The 20,476-nt window shown below is 42.0% G+C and overlaps 1 protein-coding gene across 1 annotated transcript in view; it reads right to left on the bottom strand.

Moving 5' to 3' along the window:
• Positions 1-1,460: 1,460 nt before the first annotated feature.
• The window catches only part of T265_01997 (hypothetical protein), a gene marked incomplete at both ends in the record, with an annotated part of 24,673 nt that continues 5,657 nt past the window's right edge, over positions 1,461-20,476 (bottom strand). Inside the window, one exon of the mRNA XM_009166135.1 lies at positions 1,461-2,333. Within this exon, the coding sequence (XP_009164399.1) occupies positions 1,461-2,333 (873 nt within the window). The remainder of the gene's footprint in view (positions 2,334-20,476) is intronic.

Below are 20,476 nucleotides of genomic sequence, written 5' to 3'. Positions count from 1 at the left end.
TATATATATAATAAACAGGCTCCCTAGAACTTGACGGCTGTAGACAACTTTCACACTAACTGACGGCTAATTATTCAGAGAGAAGTTAAAAGCCGGAAAATTGTGATCAAGTTATCATACTGCAGCTGAACACTACCGAACGCGGTGGCACTTTTTGCACGCCGATACTTGTCAAATGACTCTAGAGTATTCACTTACTTCCGCTCTTATCTATTGTCCACGCCTGCTCAATATCTCAAATTCTATGTATTAAACACAGTCTGACTTGGCGTGGACTAAACCAGTTTAATCAATCGTAAAACTAGTGGCTGGAATGTGGCGTGATGGATATCCACCCCCAAAAGTCGTCTGTTTAGTTATTCAAGTTGCCGGTGTTTAATGTCTATTTTTACTGTCATTTCGCGGGTCCCAGCATTCATCGGTTTCGAGACGAATGAAAGACGTCTGGAAGCCTGCGTATATCTCTTGAACGCAATGTCTTCCGAGTGCTGTGCTCTAAATAACCACCTGTCTTTTGAAACATCCATTAGATGCACCGGCGTGCATCTATGTGCAGGAATCTACGTACATACAAACGCCATCTTTCTTCCTTCTGCTGACTTAGCCACAGAGCAATTATCCCGTGAAGCCAATATGTCTATTATTCGTCTGTAACTGTGACGGCTTGTTGTCCACCTGTTTTCTCACGCCTTTTCTTTGCTTCCTCAGTTTGTACACTAATATCTGTTTCCTGAATGCCACTCAAATTCGCTGATAAATAGATTGCGTTTGACAGAAAAGGCAATATGAGAGAATCTTATGTCTCCAGTCTTGTATGTTTTCGCTCTGTTGGGGGCTAATTGCATGAGCCTTGTTTTGGAACTGCGATCATTATATTGTCCTGACACCGCTTTGGACATAGAATTTATGATCATCAAATTAGTGCACAAGTGGGCTTCAACGTAAACCTCAGTTCACCAGGGACAGCGAACGCTGTATCAAACGGTGCAAGATGCTGTAAACTTATTCATCGCACGGTAGTTTTGCTCTTTTTTCAAGATAATACAGGAACTCCCTACTAGAAAAACTAATTGTGGAGTTGGGATACAAATGCTTTGATACGCGAGTGAATTATTTTCGGCAGGAATCTCGACTAGGACTTCAACGCGAAAATGAGTACTCTTGGATCAGTCTCATTCGTAAGGATTTTGAATCGGACGTTCGTAGGATTACTGCCGTTTACCTCCACAAATGTGAGCCCATGCACAGTAAGGACCATCATTGTTCTACTGCTCTAGTATTAGGAAACAAACACCGGGAATTTCGCTGATCCCGAACGTGGAGAAGGGGGCTCAAACATACAAATTTGAAAGCACAGTAGAAATAAAGGATCAATGTTTGAATACAGCTCATTGGAAGTAATCTTTAAAGAAGATTGAATCATCCATGATCTTAAATCCACGGTTCTACATGAAGACACATCAACGAGTCGTGTAAAAGCGATGTTGGATCACACGAATTATGTCACCAATGGTAGTTATAATTAGTTCGTAGTAGAAAAATGCCAGAATCGCCCATGTGATACATAATAACAGGCCAATGATGCACGCTGTAATGACTAGATGCCGGGCCACGTCACTTTTACGTTGGTATCGGTCCATATCGGCTGCACGATAGTCGGTGTAAGAGCATAATGAGTAGACCAATGCCGGTAAAGAACACCACAAGGTGATGGGACAACAGAAGATGGCAAAGAGGCTACAGACAGCAGGACAGCTATCGAAAGACTGGGTAGGTTTCGGAAGACCTCGGATTACAGTCTTATGGCCTTGTTCTGATATCATTGCGTTTTCGCTTGTCAGCAAAACAGGCTTGGGATGAAATTCATGATTTTGCGGCTGCGACTGATAGTGCACATATTGTTGTTGTTGTTGTTGCGAATGGGAGGGAAAGGCTTGATTCAGTGAGGAGTTGGGAAACGCAGAACATCCTATTGACGGTGAAGTCATAGAATAAGGAAACATTGGAGGTAAAGGGGCATAGCCTATTTGTCCACCATGATCTGCCATTGAGTCTTCCGTTGGCGAGATTGCTTCGCACGGAGTCTGGAGGCCAACCAAACTTCCCTGGGCATCATAGATGGGAGTGGTGTTGAACGCAGCACCCGGAACAACGCGGCTGGAAACGGCTTCACCTTGAGCTGGAGAAGGGCGAGTGTTTGTGTCACCAGACTGCTTAGAGTAGAGCTGCTTTTGGTTCTGTGAGACCTGCAGAAGTGGATCAACCTCCGATTGCTTCAGAGAATTTGGTGAAGATGCTGAAGGATCTTGTTGATTTGTGTAGGTAATCTGCATCGTAATTTAGTCTTTCTGCTTTCTCTGTAGCGTTTTGCTTAAGAGAAAAGTGTACAACATGGGGTTATCCAATATCAGAGAAGTGCAATTTGCAACATTATCCACAAAATGTAGCAACGTGCCTTCTCTCTAACAGTATGAAAGCTTAGTTAGGTATTTGGAATAATTTCCGATACACTGAGATTCTCTCTTTCACTTGGGTATCACGTGCTAAATTACTTCCACTAGGGCTTCATTTTGCTCTGATTTCCTATACGTAGGCATTACGTGAAACTAAGTGGTGCTATGGACGCCAATAAATTCCTTCAGGATAAAGGTTACTCTCATTTAGGGCAAACGTGAAACGAGTCTTTGATGGCTGCACAAACATGAACATATATGTTAGAGCGCTCCACAATATTACGGAAAATTCCTGAACACGCATGAGCCGCTTTGCAAACACCAAAAACGTTTCTTCTTTCTCCTGGCATTAGTTTCACAGTTTTATCTCCAGCCCACTGATTAGTGACGAGACTTACAATTAAATTTAGACCACGTAGTCAACATATCCCTCCACGTAATTAAAGACTGGCCTCAGCTGAGGTCTCAAATGGGTGGTACGCCTCATTTTACTAGTTTCATCAAGGGGATAAGATAGCAAGCGGTCTTTCCCTAGATGATGATAGCGGGGGGTTGATCCAAACGCCCTTTACAGGTCCTTTTGTTTTGTGCGCGTCGTTGTTGCACCTTCAGTTGTGATTATTGCCGCATGGAGAGCAAACAAGGCTAAATTGAACGATGGCTGAGAGCAGGAATTTGACTCAATTTTACATCGCATTCATTACCAAAGCAAGACAGTGTCAGGTAGTGTTCATCACAATTACTGTTTCGGATCTAACCAAAGTAAACTTTCCAACAACCTCATTCTAATCTGTCCTTTACCCTTTCCTGCAGATAATTATGTAGTGTAAATTTTCCAGTTTAGTCAAACTAAGCGCCTGATTTTACATGTTTGCTCTGTGTGAGAATGCAAACGGGCTAATGTACTCAATTTTCGAAAAGAAAGGGGATAAAGCAACAGTCAGTAATACCCTCTGCCTCATAGGGTTTCAATCAAATTCTTCATTAGATTTGGGGACACTCCTCCACAATCAAGGCAAAAAAGTCCCTCAAACCTGAGACGTATCTATGATTTTTCTAGTCGTTTTCGCTACGGAAGAATTCAAGCCGCCAAGAGGTTTACTTAGCGTGCTATTTTCGCAAACAATATGTGGATATTCCAGCATGTGAGCATAAGCAGTACTTTCGTATCACTTTTTTTTATCTCAGACGGGTAATGTTAGGGAATCCATCGAAGCTCGTTTTGATCGTCAAGCCTTGGCTGTGCTACCAACCGATAGAACCGACGCTCCAGTTGTCGGTATTTCTTTTAAGCCTTCTTCTAATTGCTCTTCTAAGGCAAAACCAGCTGTGCAAAGAAAATACTTTCCTATCAGTCAATTTTACCCTTTCAGATAAAACACGTGAAAGTACGTAGTCTATCACATCGGCATAACTTGGGCCAGTGCGGAACAAAATATTATTGACGGCTGCATTTTAGTCCTGAACGTCGACCATATTCCATATGGTTACAGATTATATGGAGTGAAAGCTTCGCAGTAAATAGTGCACATCTGATAGTTTCCATAAATGGCTATGGGACCTCGTCGAAGCAGTTCTGGAGACATTTAGCATACGGCCCTGTAAACAAGGGCCCAGGCAGTTTACGTTTGGGAAATGATCACTCTGGATGAGATTATTTGGGGTGGGGTGAGCCGCTGTGTCATATGATCGCGTGCTACAAATAAAGAGATGACTGGTGTTTCTTTCGATAAAAGTGTTAAACTCTCTCGCAATTACGAGCATAAGTTATTGGAAGCAACATTTATAAAGAACGCATGTTGTACTAGGTTTGAAATCATATATGACTGAACGACTTAGTAGACAGTATAACTACTTGCAAGGTGCTTTGAAAACAATGACTGTTTCTAACATATGAGGCAAATTTGCCGTAATCACATGGAAAGCCTTATAAAAAACACCTTACAACTAGTGAAAACTGGACCTATTATCACACATCGTTTTCTGCAGAGTTGATTCTGTTTTTAATATACAAATGGTGGGAATGGTTAATTGTTCTTCATTCAATGTCACACTCACAAATATTCGCCGGATTCCAGGAAATCCTTTCATACGTAAGGAGCATATTGTAGGAAATGTCCCAATATAGACTCGAAATTTTGACACACGGAGGCAAGCAAAGTCTCGCAGTAAATGTGTTAGTTCTAACTCGACTGAAGTTACCCTTCCAGCAACTAGTATACGTGAGCTTGACCTAGGGAAGTAAAAGTTAGGGCGTAAGAAGCTTACCTTTACTTAGTGCTGGGAAACCGGTAAGTAATCAGTCATTTAAGTTAAGAACTGATGCATTGTCTGTCCAGTGGCCTCAACCAATCTTTAATCGGGCACCAATTTTCGCCTGACCTCATTTCTGTTTTGAACGAATAATTCTAGATAATAAGGCAACTACCCAAAACCAATGAACGGAGAGGTCACCAGTACCTACTTTACGAATTCAGTCACGGAGAAGAATAGATAGGTTTCTACAATAGTGTCTACAGTGAGTTCCAGGAGATGCCGCTGAAGTGGCCTCTATAAAATCGGCTTAGGTTAGGTTTCTTATCTCCCTCTCCATCTATAACTGAATCACAAAATATCCTAAAGGCACAACGCAGGAAAGCATTTCGTAAGTTTCCTCTGCAATTCAAATTTAATGAACATACAACAGAGCCAAAATGTCCGTTTTTTCACCAAAAAATCCAAGTTCTTTGGAAAAAAAATTATGTTTAGAGTATAGCTAAGTACGTGGGAAACAATCTGGCAACCACGACCACTGTACTGACCAATCGTCGTTTAGGGTTGACGACGTTGTTTAAGCTGATTATCAGGCCAAATCAGGGTCCCATAAGCTAATGTGGCAGTTAATATGCCGGCATACACGTTTTAAACCTAAGAACGGTTTTCATTTTAGCATCACACCCCGGGTAAGGATTCAATTTCTCAGTTTCCTAGTGAAATGGTAGAGACAGAGTAGGGCAGGCTTGTTCATTCTGGACTTTACGAAAGTAGCCAGATGGCTGACTGAAACAACATGATTTGACCACATAACAAATCCTTATTTTACTGCATAAACGGCCAAGAGAGCAACTGGCTGGACTGTGAACTTCTACCTAGTTTACGGTAAAGCCTGAGTGTGTCGCAGCACGTAACAGTTTTTGGCCTCACCAATTGACTGTTTGTCAGACTTGCTTCCATTCTACATGATGCGACAACCAAGACAGAATTGCTGTGTTTTTCTGTGGAATCATATTGACAAGATCTTTAGACGTGTTTGGAAATGATGCGTGTGTAGTTTGTTCAATTCTGCAAAAGCTACAGCGGAAATACGGATAACTGTTACACGTACATACAGGCAACGTCCAACCGGTTATTTTTACAGTAGCGTCAATTATACCGATAAGCGCCAGATTTGTCCACTCATCCGTTATAATTGACAGACAACATGGGGTCATTGGTGGATAGCAAGAAAAATCAAACGGGAATTGTCACTTTAGTGGAAACAGTTGTAGGTGATTCAAAAAGATATATTGCGCTAGTTAGAGTGTTGAAAACTTGGATACTTAGTCTATCCAACAAACTAGTGAGATAATCGTATAACAGAAATCGCGTCGTCGCTTGACACTCGCTGATTTCAATCATTCAGCCAGGCTTCTGGAACCTCCGATATGTGGTTAGGGTTTGCCTGATCCATAGATGCAAACTCTCACTGTGGGTGCGACATGCCAAACATGATTACCCATCCAGACTCGAGATCCAGCAGATTAGGCATTGGTCAAGATGACTGTGAAACCGAAACGGAAATACTCTACCGGCTGAACATTTTGTAGCCCTACCTTTGAAATTGAAATAGTTGACCTTCAACTTTCTGCACAAAATTAGTCCTCGTATACACTGTAAACGTCAATGCCCACCATACATCACCTACAGCCGTTTCTGAAATATCCCTGTCGTGAACATCTAAGCAAACGCGGGAGACTCAAAAACTTTTTGAATAGAAACCTGCCGTTCCATACACCAAGAATTCCGGGGTTCCGGTTCGTATTGAACATTAATCAGTCCAAGGGGAAGCTGATCAATCCCACAGCAGCCAAAAAGACACCGGCCTGATAGATGATAGGAGAGGGAAGTTTGAGTTTTTTTCCGCTGGGACAAACGATCGAAGAAGAGTGAGTTTTATCTGAGACAACGCCACTCAGGTCAATTACAAAAGCCCTCAAAACTACACTAGCTGGGCTGTTTGGCACGTTTCTTCCTATTTCTCCAAAGTCGACTGACGTTGTAGACAGTTCTCATGCAATATCCGCCTAAAACTCTTTGACAAAAGTGTGAATTTCGCAAAACAGTGAACTTGGAACCGCTTACTGTTATGTACGCAGGCAAGTTGCCATTGTGAACTAATCAAGGTACTGTGCAGGCTGATCGACCACCCCAAACAGCTATTTGTTTGTCGTGGGTTTTTTAAGAACAAAATTGTGTGTGTATGTGAGTAATTATAGTTAGGTTGGTATCTAAAGGTCAGGCTAGAAGAGTACGCAAACACCACCCGTATGTTCATAGTCACACCACTCTCGTTTGAACAGCCGTCCTCCTGTTCCAGCGCAATTATTCCGGTGAGTCCAAACCAAAGGGAAGAAGCACTGTACTCGAGTTTCGCTCTTATTAGGGCTCATCAGTAGTGCATATTCAATGGCCATGTCAGGATTTGAACCCCAGGCATCTGACATGCGAGGCGAGCGTGTAATCACTACTCCACCAACGCACGTTGGATGCATCCGAACTTTCACGTCTGAACAGGCGAACGTGTTCACCCTTGAGTGATGTGATTGGTGCGCCCGACTCATCGAACGGTGACCCAGTAAATGTTCTGGTTTTGACGATTGATTGACCCGCCAGTCAGGACTTCCCAGTCAGGTAGAGTGACACACGCTTGAAACCCACTGGGCAACATTTTGGTTGTAGTTTTTGGGTTTTGCGACATAGTTGTTTTGTTCATAGTCACACCACCGTACCTTTCGTATGTATAGTACACACACGTCAATATCACTCACGCACCACTATATTTGGATGGGTGTCAAGCGAATTCAGTTTCAAATTAGTTTCCACAAGCCTCACACACAGCGTTCAGATGGAGTCAGTTCAGGACATTTATAGTTGATTCGGTAGCTTCTATAGGCTGCTGGTGTTTCTTTTGTCGTCGACTGCGATTGTCCCCCCCCTCAGATGGAAGCAAAAGGAATAAAAATCGAATCTCCTGCCATAGGCTGCCGAACGGTAATATGATCGCTTCTGACTTTCTCGAACACCTGCGGGACGTTGCAGATAATTTCACTCCACGGCAGTATGGTACATTTTTTAAAATATTATATTCACCTCGCCCTTGATACTGCGACGCCTTCATATTTCAGATGCAAAATTATGTGCTGTATAAACGGACTGGAATGCTTTCCCTGATATTTAACAGGACAACATCCTTATACCTATTGCACTATTTAAGAATGCCATATATTCCCCATATTTTCTTTTATTTTTAGACGGCCAAAAGCGGTTTTTTGGACTGTTTGTAGAACGGATGTCAGCGTCCTTAAGATAGTAGTAATTTGCAGCCGTGGTTTTGCCTGCATACAATGCTTACTTTATTCTACCAACTGCCTCGGTTGATATTCCAGAATAAGTACACCTTGATCTTCCGGCCCTCAGAGGTTACGAAGTATCGTTGTAGATCGGGAGGTGCAAGTAAGTTATTAGTAGAAGTTTGCCGGTAAAATCAGATATTATTGTATACCGATTAACGATCGTTGCGGGATGAAATGAACACTGGGTGAGTGGGATGTCTGTCACACGGGACTTCTTCAACTCACATCGACACATTTACGTCAAATGATCCAAGCCGTATACTGTTATGTACCCAGTCAATCAATATTAATATTTGTTAGGTATCCATTCGCTATTGCTTCTGCCCATCTTTCACCAGCTGCAAGCAGTGTATTGGTGTAGGGGAGGCTTGTCGCAACGGATATAACAGTTTTTCGAAATCCTATGTTTTTTTAAACAATATGATTTCACTGGCTTCGTGGGGGATTGAGTATAGCTCACAAGTCGATAGTTCTCGGCAGGACTTGCAGAGGACTTACATTAATTCTTTTTTAGTCAGATAAGGTTTTTTCTTCGTCCGATTTCGAATGACACATGTTGTCACTATGATGTGTTCTGTTACATTTAGCTTTTCGGGGCAAGACAGTTTCTAGACACTCGGTGCCTTAATTCCCTTTTCTTTTTGAATGTCTTGCTTGTCATTGAAAGCCTACTGTACTCTGATTAGTTTCAAGAGCTGGTGGTTTCCACGTTACACAATTTTACTGTGTAAACCAATAACGTTTGTTTGGTGAGTGGTGCTCCCGATTCGGCTGAATTGGGGAAGTCGCTAGCTTACAATGCCTTCCTTGATTGTTAACTGAAGAGATGTTCAGATATGTGTGTAAGGATGAAGACGCTTATGAAGGTGACAGCGTCAGCTATCAGCATTGTTTCAATCTTTTTCCAAATATTGGCTTTCTGTGTGTATTTTTCTTTTCGTACCTTTGTAAACTGTTGACGTTCTACAACATGTTGTAATGATATACACTGCTATCTGGTACATATAGCCATTTCGCGTTTCAAAACAATGAGTACCTTTTGGAAAAATCGCGAGAAGGAATTTTGTGCAACACCAGGTTTCCTAAATTGGTTTACGATCACATTTGCACCGGATCCTGCATTCTTAATCCAGCTGATCCTGTTCACCGTACTTGTGGATTTCGTAGAGTGTATTCTTCAGATAGTCAGACCAGTCATTCTCTCAGGTCAGACTGTACCACGTGTTTGTTCTTTCCATAAGATATCTTGTGTACTATCTGTTCGATGCATGATTGTTTGGTTGATATTTATTCCTAACCAATCCTCGTCTGTACTGGTACTGGAGGCGCTAAAATGAGAGAACTTTAAGTAGAGGTAGAACGGATGCAATCACTTAAGGCGGGATTCCCAAAGATCTCTGCCCTTTATCCCTTTTATTGACATGAACTTCACAGCAGAATGGCCTTAACTGTTAGGAGTTAATTAATGACTGATGTCTGTCAGTACGTTTTGGGTGTTTCTTATGTGAATTGAATAGTAGACTAAGGGCTGATATCTTCAACCCTTGCACCAAAAAGTCCTAATGCAAACCGTTAGGAAGAGAAACTTGGTAGATCTTGAAATGATATATCCAAGCATATGCATTGTGAATCCACGCGGGTTCGGCAGATCACCAGTGGATTTAAGATGCACAAATTCGGTGAAGAGCAAGCATTTTCGATAGCCCAGTCAGTTGAGCCTCATTCCTGAAAGCGGAAGGTCGTGGTTGGGCTCCACCTTTGGACTTGTCAACTGTTCCATATACTTGGACTTCCCATTAGAACTACTCGGGATGCTTTCTAAGACATTCATTAATAAAACAACAGCACTGGATCAAAGTAACATATTGTCCTCCTCAGTGAATGAACCACAGTAACACTCAGGCACCGGGCACCGTCCGTGGTCAGCGATGGTATTCTGGAAATGCGGCTGAAGAATATACTTGACTTTGACGGTTAAATTACCGTAGGATGTTACTGTTATTGGGGCACTTCAAAGATTAATCAGTTTCATACTTCTGATCTGGTGTTGCACGGAGCAGTGTGGCCGTCCAGCTTTCCAGATAAGAAGACGTATTCCGCGCTCACCTCGCCCGGTAGCTCTATCCGAACAGAAAATAGTTTTATCTGTAAACGCAACTTTTTGGCCAGCTGCCTCCGAATTCAACCAGGTTTCAGGGATCGCAGCCCACAGTATGATTTTTCTTTGTATGAAACAAACTAGCCTCATCGCTTGTTCATTACTGGTAAATAACTGCATCCACTTCTTCAAGTGTGACAAAAATAGTATTCAAAGGGCAAGAAAACACAGGGAGCTAATTTCTAAGTACGCGACTTTGACGTTCGCTCTGGATGCCGTGTACCTCCATTGAGAAAAGTGCACAATTAAACTTCGGATTAATAAAAAGGTTGATTTATCGTTAAAGTTTACGGGCAAGGCTCGAGACTGAGTTTTCAATCGGTATATGTTGATCGCAGTTCCATCCTGATTCTAGGTGCCTGGTCAGGTGTGTTACGATTATCCATTGGCTCTAGGCATTCCTCAAAACTTGATACCGATAGAGTCAGTCTCTGAAACGTACGTTCTCAGCTACTTTATTTATCGTCAACCATATTTTAGTGTGGATAACGACTTATTTGCTTAGTGTGAGGGAGAGCCGTAGATAATTCTGGCCCCGTTTCAGAAACAGAAGTTTTAGGGTCAGTTTAGTGCGGCGTAATCCCTCTAGCAATTTTCGAAATGTTTCAAGGCCTGTCTACTTAACGATGGAAGGGTATCTGAGGGGGAACCCCACACGCCGCGTTCAGCTGCAGCTCACACTGGGAAACATTTAACGTAGATGCAAAACATCTAGAAAACTTGGTCCAACAAAGAAAAATTTTCTGCTCCGGGAACTCAAATCGCCGGCGCTCAGATTCGACAGAAATATAACGTAAAACCTCGGTTTCTTGTCCCTTGATTGCTTCGACATTTAGTTGTCTTCACCACGCAAGTTTAAAAGTTTCTCGAAGTAGCCATGAGTTTTTGACGGTTTTCCCGGCTACGGTTTATTATGTGGACGCACCAATCAGCTAGTTAGGTAACAAAGACTTTTCTGTAAGTGAACAAGTTGACGATCGAAATACGCGCGCTGAACTACTAAATTGTAATCGATTTTGTACTATGAGGGTGATGACATTAAGCAAAATAGTCATCAATGACCGGTTTTTTGCTTGACTTGTTCTAGTTTGGAAGCGAACGACGCTCGTTGATGTGACGTGGCTAGCTGAGTCACACGCACTGCAAAGCTGCGAAAACGGTGTGAAAAGCCACTCGCGAATTTCGGTTCTGGTGCAAGCAAAACCAAAAGAGTCACTCTAATACTCTCGCTGGATGATAGTGAATATGGTGAGAACTAATCGTTTGTGCTTATAACCATTGTACAGGGAAGTGTCTGGAATTCCTAATAAGTTTTCCATATTAAGGCTTCAATTTATCATCGCTCTCAAAGAGGATGCTCGTGGACATTTCGGAACCAATTTCTCTGGTAAAAAGCAAAGTATTTCCTTGATAGCCCTCTCAGATGACCTCCGTCAGTGTACACCGTAATTTCAGTTTATTGGCTGCATCCCTACTTCACTGAATTCTGCTGGCTTATTCCAGACATGCGCCACTTGATGAAATCCGTTAACTAGGCAGAATAGTGAGAAAGATTTCCTTCCGTTGTCATAGTTTTCTAGCCTAGATATCTTGGCACGAAAACTGTCATCCTTTCTTTGGGGATTAGTAGACTGCTCAAAGTTTCCGGCAATAAAATGTGACACCCACTGGTAATCAGGACAGTAACATTAGGACCTATAAATTGATTGCAAGGTGTAAAACTTGGGACGGTGATCGATATACACATGGGCAAGTGTGACCACATTGGATATCCACTGGTGCAAATCACAACTTATCCTACCAGAGGGATGGATCAGATTTGGCCAACAAATTTCTAACTCTGCTGTAAGTCTGGAAAACAAACCTGACACAGCTCGTTTGTAAGCTCATTAAACCCTATTATGGGGAATGCATGGGTGTTTTTTGGAGAACTACGAGTAAGAGGAGGTAAAAAAGTATCTTTTTTCATTTGTGAAAGAGCAAGTGAATGGAGGACCGACAGCCCAGAGGAGATTGGCAATGGAGGGCAAACGCGGGTCGTCTAAATCCAAACACTATATTATCCACTAGTTCACTAGGTAACTGACAACGCATAGTATATTTTTCATATATTGTGAGATGACAGTCAGACAGTCCAAAAGCTAAATCTGGTACGCGCGTGATTTTTAATCGACCATTTGCAAGGCAACAAGGGAAATCAGTGAATACGGATCTTGGAAAGTTCAAACAAGATGAGTAATGTCTGAGCTAACGTAAAAATACAGTATGAGAATTATTGCAAACTGGATTTACTCTTCTTATCAACACTAAAAAATGAGCCGCCGTCTTGCTTTTCCTAAGAGGCGAACACAGCGCTCGATATAAAACGAAGAACCACGCAAGAAAGGGTCTGTGAAACCCAGCGTACCATCAATAGACATCTTTTACTAACGTGCTTTATTGTGTCTAAGTGACTGAAACCCCCCCCCCCAAATTCAGATCATTCCACAAAGTCCGAGTACAGAAAGTTTGGCTAAAAGGCATGCATGTTCATGTTTTCATGTGAAGTTCAGGTGTTTTTTCTGACGAACGGCAAGCGTTCCGGTGGCTCCCTTGTTTACCACGCCCATTGGACTTGTAAGGGCCTGGTAAGTTGATTTTAGCCCCGGACATGTTTTTTTCGGTCACAGTTTGTCTGCTAAAACTTCTAAGTCCGGGCTCTAACAAGTTCCCTACTACTTTCTATAAACCCCGCAAACCTATTACGCCGATCACCACTGACCGAATCGAAACACTGCTTCAAACAACTCACAATATCCCAAAGATTGTCAGTGACAATTCAAGAGCGTCTCACAAAACTCCAAAGAGTCTCGGACCCGCGAACTCCCGGCTAGTAGTTTGAACACTTAACCGTTTGTCCACGAGTGGCTGGTCAGCAGTATGATTGACTCGCACTTAGAAAGGATATAACGCCGCTCATCCCTCAATCACGGGATCCACACCACGCGGTTACGCGTGTTGACTGGCTCCACCAGCAACGACTTCTCAAGAGCGTCTACTGACTGGGCAGGTCAGATGCAGTCGCAAAACTTCCATGCAACGTGACATTATGCTGTTAAAAGCGATCAGTACAAACACTTTGCGGATGTTCTGTGGCAGGCTGCAAGATCCATACAGACAAAAAAATTAGACCATCTTCACCGTTGTCCATTTAGATGAGGCATTATCTTCCGCGCCATTCCATGTCATAGATCTATTAATGGTCAATCAGTGGTAGTGGACAGCAGATGCATGTATATGTGATTAAAAAGCATTTTTGTGACCGCATAACGGTGAAATTGAAAGCGAAAGCTATTAACTACAGAGGTGTATGACTGACTATCCTATGTCTGCTTGTGAGACCCAACGGGGACGAATCACTGGATGTTCTTGTGTTCAACAGTTTGCAGCTGAAAACTAGTCAAAAGTTTGGTCTAAGTCAACCTAATAAAAAAACCTAATGTACTTTTTGGGATTTGACTAAGAAATTACACTAAGAAGGCTGGTCTACTGCCCAACTATGAACAGGTGGAACCAAATGTAATGCAAAACACCTTAAGTCCGGATGGCCGTAAAGTAAGTGGTTGAATAATTTGGCATGTGTGAGTGCCATTCATAGCCACGTGGTCGAACCGAAGAGGGAAGGGCCCTTATATGGAGGACCTTTGAATTGATTGGGTAACCTCACAGAAGTTCAGAGGAATAGGGAGGTTACGGATTAATGCCTTCCTAACAGATCTGAATTGTTCAGTACTAGCAACTGACCTTTATGTCTGGGTAATTTTTGGAATCAAGTCTTTCATAATACCTACTTCCGCAAAAAGTTTTATCTGAGGGAACCAAGCGAAGCCTAAGACCTTTGAATATTATTTGCAGGAAATTATCTGCAGAGTATCAAAACAAACATGGACATCCATAATTTGGAAAAAGGTGTGGAAGCTATAACTGACTATGTGTATGTATAGACCTAATTACCGGCAAAAACCAAATTTCAGGGAATAATTCTGCTAGAAAAATTGTCGAAATGTAAGGAGACTAAGTGCACACGGTCGATGCCGCATATTTTGCGCAGTTTACTGGTCCAAAGGCCGCTTGTCAGCATAAAAAGGTCATATTTTACCGGCCGAAATGCCATGCAGATATTTGTGGTTGGATATTCGCATGGTGATCTCCGGTAAGAACGTGCTAAGCAATTCGCCAAAATGGCTTGAACAGTACAGCAGACGGAATAATGTGGGATTCCCTGTAACTCTGTGGTCCTGGATGTCTATTACAGTTGGAGCACTTAGGTGCACAGTTTGGTCCCTGTCTTGATTCTTGGTTAGTGAGAGTAACTTCGGACACACATGGGTGAAGTGTTTCGAACTGATTCCATATCCGCCGAAAAGGTCAATTCTCAAACGACTACAGAATCATCAACTTCGCAGTTTTCAGAAGAACGAGACGCCCGAACTAAAGCTTCTAGTAGGTATGTTTGGAAAACCTCAACACGCAGCACCCAGTCAGACCTATCCTGAATAAAATGTTTCCACAAGTGGCTTTCAAATGTTTTCATGTGAGAAGACCACTTGAAATCACTGATCCTATGGGTAAACCCTCCGGCAAGATACAACGTCACTTAGACAAAGACTGGGAACCCATTCGTTAAAATATTGTATCAAGATATGCCAAAAGAATCAGGAATGCATTTGAGCAGCGTACAGACAACAATCCAAAATATGTTAATATATTCGACCTAGCTAAATTAACTTGAGACCCTCCGTCTGTTTGATAATAAAGTAGAGGTATAAAAAGCATGGAATGCCAGCCACTCTCCAGCTAAATGAGCCGTGGATAATGAGAATAATTCTTTTCTTGGCAGGGCACATTGCTCATCGGTTTGCTGAAAACTGTTCAATAGCCTAAAGCCCGTTTCGACTTTCCTGAGGACTATCACGTAAGTGATAGACAGCTTGAAACAACCCTACATGTAGTGTGCTCCGTCTAAAAAATATGCCACGGCATTTCAAATACTGCATCAGCCGAAGAATTGGATGGCCTCTGTTTGACATACTCCGTTCCAGAATACCAAAAACGAGAGATTCAGTCGAGTCTTTCATACGAGCGTGATTTACAAATACGTGTACTTCGTCTAAAAAAGAAAGCCTAAATTATGGTTTGGGGAGTATGAGTAAACTATGGTTATCTTTTATGAATGGGGCACATGGAATCTGCAGCGAGGTATGAATTATTTTCCGAAATGAAGGAATTACGCGGGTAAACGAATCTGGGTAGAGCAATCAAAGCAATCAACCAAAAGTGACCCCTGCTACAAAGTGGGTGATTTTAGCATTGGTTTTCTTACACGATACACGGTCACATAAACTTTATGTACATTACACAGCGTGTTGCTCTCTGTTTTGTCAGTATACTGCGTGTGTAAACAGACTGTTCTACCAAATCGTAAATAATACACACAGCTGGCCCGGCTGGCACCGAAAAGAAGTTTGTTCTGACTTTATTTTTCAAGTCGCGTCATCTTACAATCAATCAATAAAGGCTCTGAATGTGCTTTCCGAGATTCTATTAAAGTGTATACAGTTCCAAACCCTTTTGGCATGCGCGGTTTTCTGAATTGTTTTGTCGCATTTTCCCTCATACCGTTGACTACGATGTAGAATAATCCAGTGATATGCAGGAAGGAATAGAAGAGACTATTCTCACCGTAAAGAATCTGTTTCCATGTAATATTTACAAGTCCGTCTGGTGTAACAAGAAATAGAGTACAGCCTATCAAATATTGTAAGCAATAATACATTACCGCAAGTTATCTTGACAAATTTAGACCTTCAAATGAACGTTTGGTACAACAGGAGAGAAGTGCACATGCCACTTGTTCACAGTAACCCTACTAGAATTTATGAAGGACGCTTCACTTGTAGCCGTTGGCAGAAGTTCTAACAGATTGGTAATATCGATGATACTTTCCGGGCATGGTAAGTGGTAAATATTCTGAATGAGGAACGGGTAAACCAAGTTGTCCCCGTGCGAGTTATCACAAGATTTTGTATCCAAACTATTCCTTTCAGTCGACTACTCCATTCTGCTCCTAATGCCCTTACACAAATTCAGTAAACATAAAAGAATGGGCTTTAGATACAACAAAGCTAATGCGGATTCACGTAACCAACAAGTAGTAGGCTGATTATGAAACAAACGAGAGCAACACAACAGAAAGAATACTGTTAACTGGTACAACCAAATTGGCTGAGAAAAGCCGTACGGAATATGATTTTGAGGAATCCTGACCGCAGAAGGTGTGAGTCTTCCGGGGATAACACAATTACCACTGTTCTCACAAAAAAGCTAAAGGGATGTGAATGTTCCGATCCTACATTCCATATTCATGGATAGAAAACCAAGATTGTTCAACTTTTCTCACCGACTCGCACGGTGTAGAAGCGTAAGAGACTAACTGAGATGAACGTGAACAACTCTACAACGGAATGTGCTTTAGTTATTTTCTGTACGAGTTGGCACACACAGGATTGTGGATCTCGCAAAAGTGTCTCATTTAACAGCACACGAACGGGGTTGATTTCATTCTGGGTTTATGTATCACTGTTTCTCGTCCTTCAAACAGTTTTCTTTCATGTGGTGTGTCGGGGCACATGCGAAACTATTAAAGATAGAATATAATAGAATGAGATCCTAATAAATGAATAAAATCAAACATTATTAGGTGAACGCAAAATCGTAGAAAAGAGCCCTCAAGATGTAATTTTACCGACGTACGAACAATGAAACAATGAGTGATCTGCTTTACACATCTGTCGCCTGGATGCTCATGGACATTATCTGCCCCCATTTTATTTTACTCTATACAGTGTATGATATATCCAAGGACTTAATGATCAAGTAATCGTTCTGTAGTGACCTCAGTTAGGCTAAATTTGTTGCATCGTATCCGCTGCTTAGTTTCACGTTGCCCCAGGTATGTACAATTTGTCTTCTCACCAAGGTTATCAAAATCCATCCTTTTAATTAACCAAAAAACCCGGTCAAATGGCTATTATGTAGACCAGATGTTGAGAAAGATAATCGAAGCAGTAGCACGTGTTTCGGTGTAGCTAGCAATTTGATCACCGAAGTGGTCTCGTTGTTCTTCAAACCATCCTGGAATGAAAAGTGGTTAACAAATCAGAGGTGGGCGTAACTTTCAAAAGGACCACTTCAGACGGTTACGTTGGCAAATAAAATGGTCCAGGCTAAATTGAAGCCGAAAAAACAGCTTTGAACTCGGAAGACGTCAAAAAGTTCATGTTTCTGCATGAAGATGGAAGCAAACATGTCACAGATTCTGACTGGACTCATCAAATGTTTTTCGACACAATAAGTGTGCTCAATCATGTGACATTAGGTCTCAGTTTTGTTTAACCCAGTGTACAGCGACGTTTTTAGCCGAAACATAAAGCCGTCTCAAAAATCCGGTTGGATTTGGTAACATTTGTCAAGGGTTACTACAACCACAGGAGGATTGGTCAAATGAGAAGGATATGAATACGTATTCTACAAGCCCCAATGTTACGTACAACTAAGTAAATACATGAAATTATCGTGTTCCAGTTATGTTTAAAGACCAGTGATCTAGGTTTCTCTATGCGTATGTTTCGTGTAGTAGTTGATCTGGCTAACGGACTGCGAATAAACTGATGGGTGAAGGCGTAATAGGGAGCCGTTCTCCGAAAGTAAAAATAATCAGTGGGGCTGAAACTGACACAGTGTACAAACGTGCACAATTCTAGGGGTTCACTCCCGGACGCTACAGATAGGATTTGAAGCCTGAATGGAGTTCACTTGCACTCACACAGTGCTCGGATGTTCGCATAGCAATAGAATGGTCATATGTGACATTTCAACAACAATTTAACCAGAATGAATTGTGTCACTACGTCATCTCTCTCACACTGGGCGTAAGGTATAAAATCACTTGTGAGACGCTACAAATGGCACTTGTTTTTTATTGTATCTGCCCATTAGTTCTAAGGACTCCTTCGTCAAGAATAACTGCTGCAACCAAAATGTTGCGAACCATGACGTTACACACGATCCTGCATTTCTCAATTTATGGGGTTCGCACATTTTTGGAAGTTAACGAAAATACCATCAGAAACTAAGAGCGATCCTTATACCACAAAGGCTAGAAATGAATGTATTCCGTGTCTTTCGTTGGAATGGAAGTATAGCAGATTGATCAACATAAACATTGCTTTAATGCTACTCAAATCCTCCGATTACTGTGCTTCAATTTAGGTTCCCAGGTTGTATTTTACACCAAACCGTAAATTGTAAGCCTAGATATATTTGGAGATGTCTACTGGAACGATGGATTACCGGATAATATTAGACTTCTAGGGATTATGCTTCTCAACGCTGATTTCCTAATTCTCCATCATGAATCCCGAGCATGACATTCTGTCCATACATTTGCTCTGAAGTATAATGCCAAGACCATCATCCATCTGGGCAGATTTATCCTTCTTTTTTAGTCAGCTTCCAAACGGCGACGTATGTGAATGCACAGACAGCAAGCGGTGTGGACGTAAAAAATTGACGCAACTAATCAAGATTGAAACCCATAACGTGAACAAGCTGCTTGCTGAAATGTCCTACAACAAAGCGCCTGTAGTTAACTCTCAATCAGCTGCTTTGTGACCGACCGAAGTGCAGTTCCGATGCCATCAATCTTAATAAATTCAACCTCTAATTAAGTGCAAAATGCTTCCTGTAGATCCCACAAAAATCCATCCGATTAGTTTTCCTCTTTTGGGGGAACACCTGACTGCTAAGGAGTAGCAAGTATAGCACCAGTCCGGTTAGAGAGACATATAGATTCACACAGACTGCTGGCATTTCTGTGCTTGCCTTCTGCGCATTTCCGAAAAGGCAACTTTACGTTTTGTAAGACCCAGCTTACTAGCTACTGGCCCCAAACACTTTTCCACCACGTGTGAGATATTTGAGAATTTTCAATGGAGATTTCGTCCTATCAGTAGAATGCTACAGAGCGAAGAAGCACGGTACAGCTGTTTCATCCGTATTAGGAATCATAAGCTGTGCAAACCTAAAAAAACCTCCAGCGAGTCTCGAACCGGTAAACTCCAGGCTAGCAGTTTGAACACTAAATCATTCGGCCGCAAGTGGCTGTCCAGCAATATGATTAACTCGCATTCAGACGGGACATAGTGTAGCTTATCCTTCAGCCACAGGATCTACATCACTTGAACACAAGTGTCGACTAGCTCCTGGAGTGACTGACGACTTCTGTAATGAAAGTTCCACTCACCAGGTGGATTTTATTCTACCTATGAGCTATTTATAGTCTGTTGATGGTGGGAGGAGACTTGGGGTTTTAACGGGGATTCTGTCCTGTAGTTGTTACCTGAATCTCCATCGTGGAATGTATTCACTTACAAACGAAATCTCCAGTTAAGTTCCCAAATCTCCTCACACTACCAACAATCTGTTAGGAGCTCAGAGTTGGAGCGATTTCAAAACACAAATGGATCTTCTCTCTGAACAGTCACATTTCATGCAACTAGTTACCACGTGATCAGGTAGTGAAGATTCTGTAACTGAAAAGCAGGGGCGCTATATCCTGTCTAAATGCGAGTTGATCATACTGCTAATTAGCCGAACGGTTAATTGCTCAAGCTAATAGCCGGAAGATCCTGGGTTCGCGTTGATGATCCCCAGAAGGGATGAAGTAGCTGTGCAGTGATTCTCGTCTTTATAGTACAGGCTGGCTTCATCCCCAGGGTGAAATCTCCATTGAAAATTTGCTGCAATGAACGTTCGCCTCAGGAAAGCAGGCTACATCGCATCTGAACTTACATGTACTTTTTGAAACTGTTAGGCTTCTTTAAATTTTTCCAGCATAAGCTGCTTTGAGCTGCCATGACTTGCAGTTCAGTCTCCAGTTTGTCACTTGTGCTATGTTGGCAAGTCCCTAATAAATCCCCTTAGTATTTTATGCCCATATGAACTCGTCCTTTATAAAATGTCAACCCTTCTGAGAACTTAGCCACAAAACTTTGTGTTCGAGCTTGCCATGAAAAATCAGTTAATACGGGACCGACTACAGAGCTCACAACAACCTCATCTCTATTTGGTAGGCAGTGGTATTGATGCAGTGCTAGTTATGTTGTTAGTATACC

The sequence above is a fragment of the Opisthorchis viverrini genome (assembly GCF_000715545.1).
Source record: "Opisthorchis viverrini unplaced genomic scaffold opera_v5_22, whole genome shotgun sequence".
NCBI lineage: Eukaryota > Metazoa > Platyhelminthes > Trematoda > Opisthorchiida > Opisthorchiidae > Opisthorchis > Opisthorchis viverrini.
The sequence above is the reverse complement of the archived record's forward strand: the minus strand, read 5'-3'. Positions and strand labels throughout refer to the sequence as shown.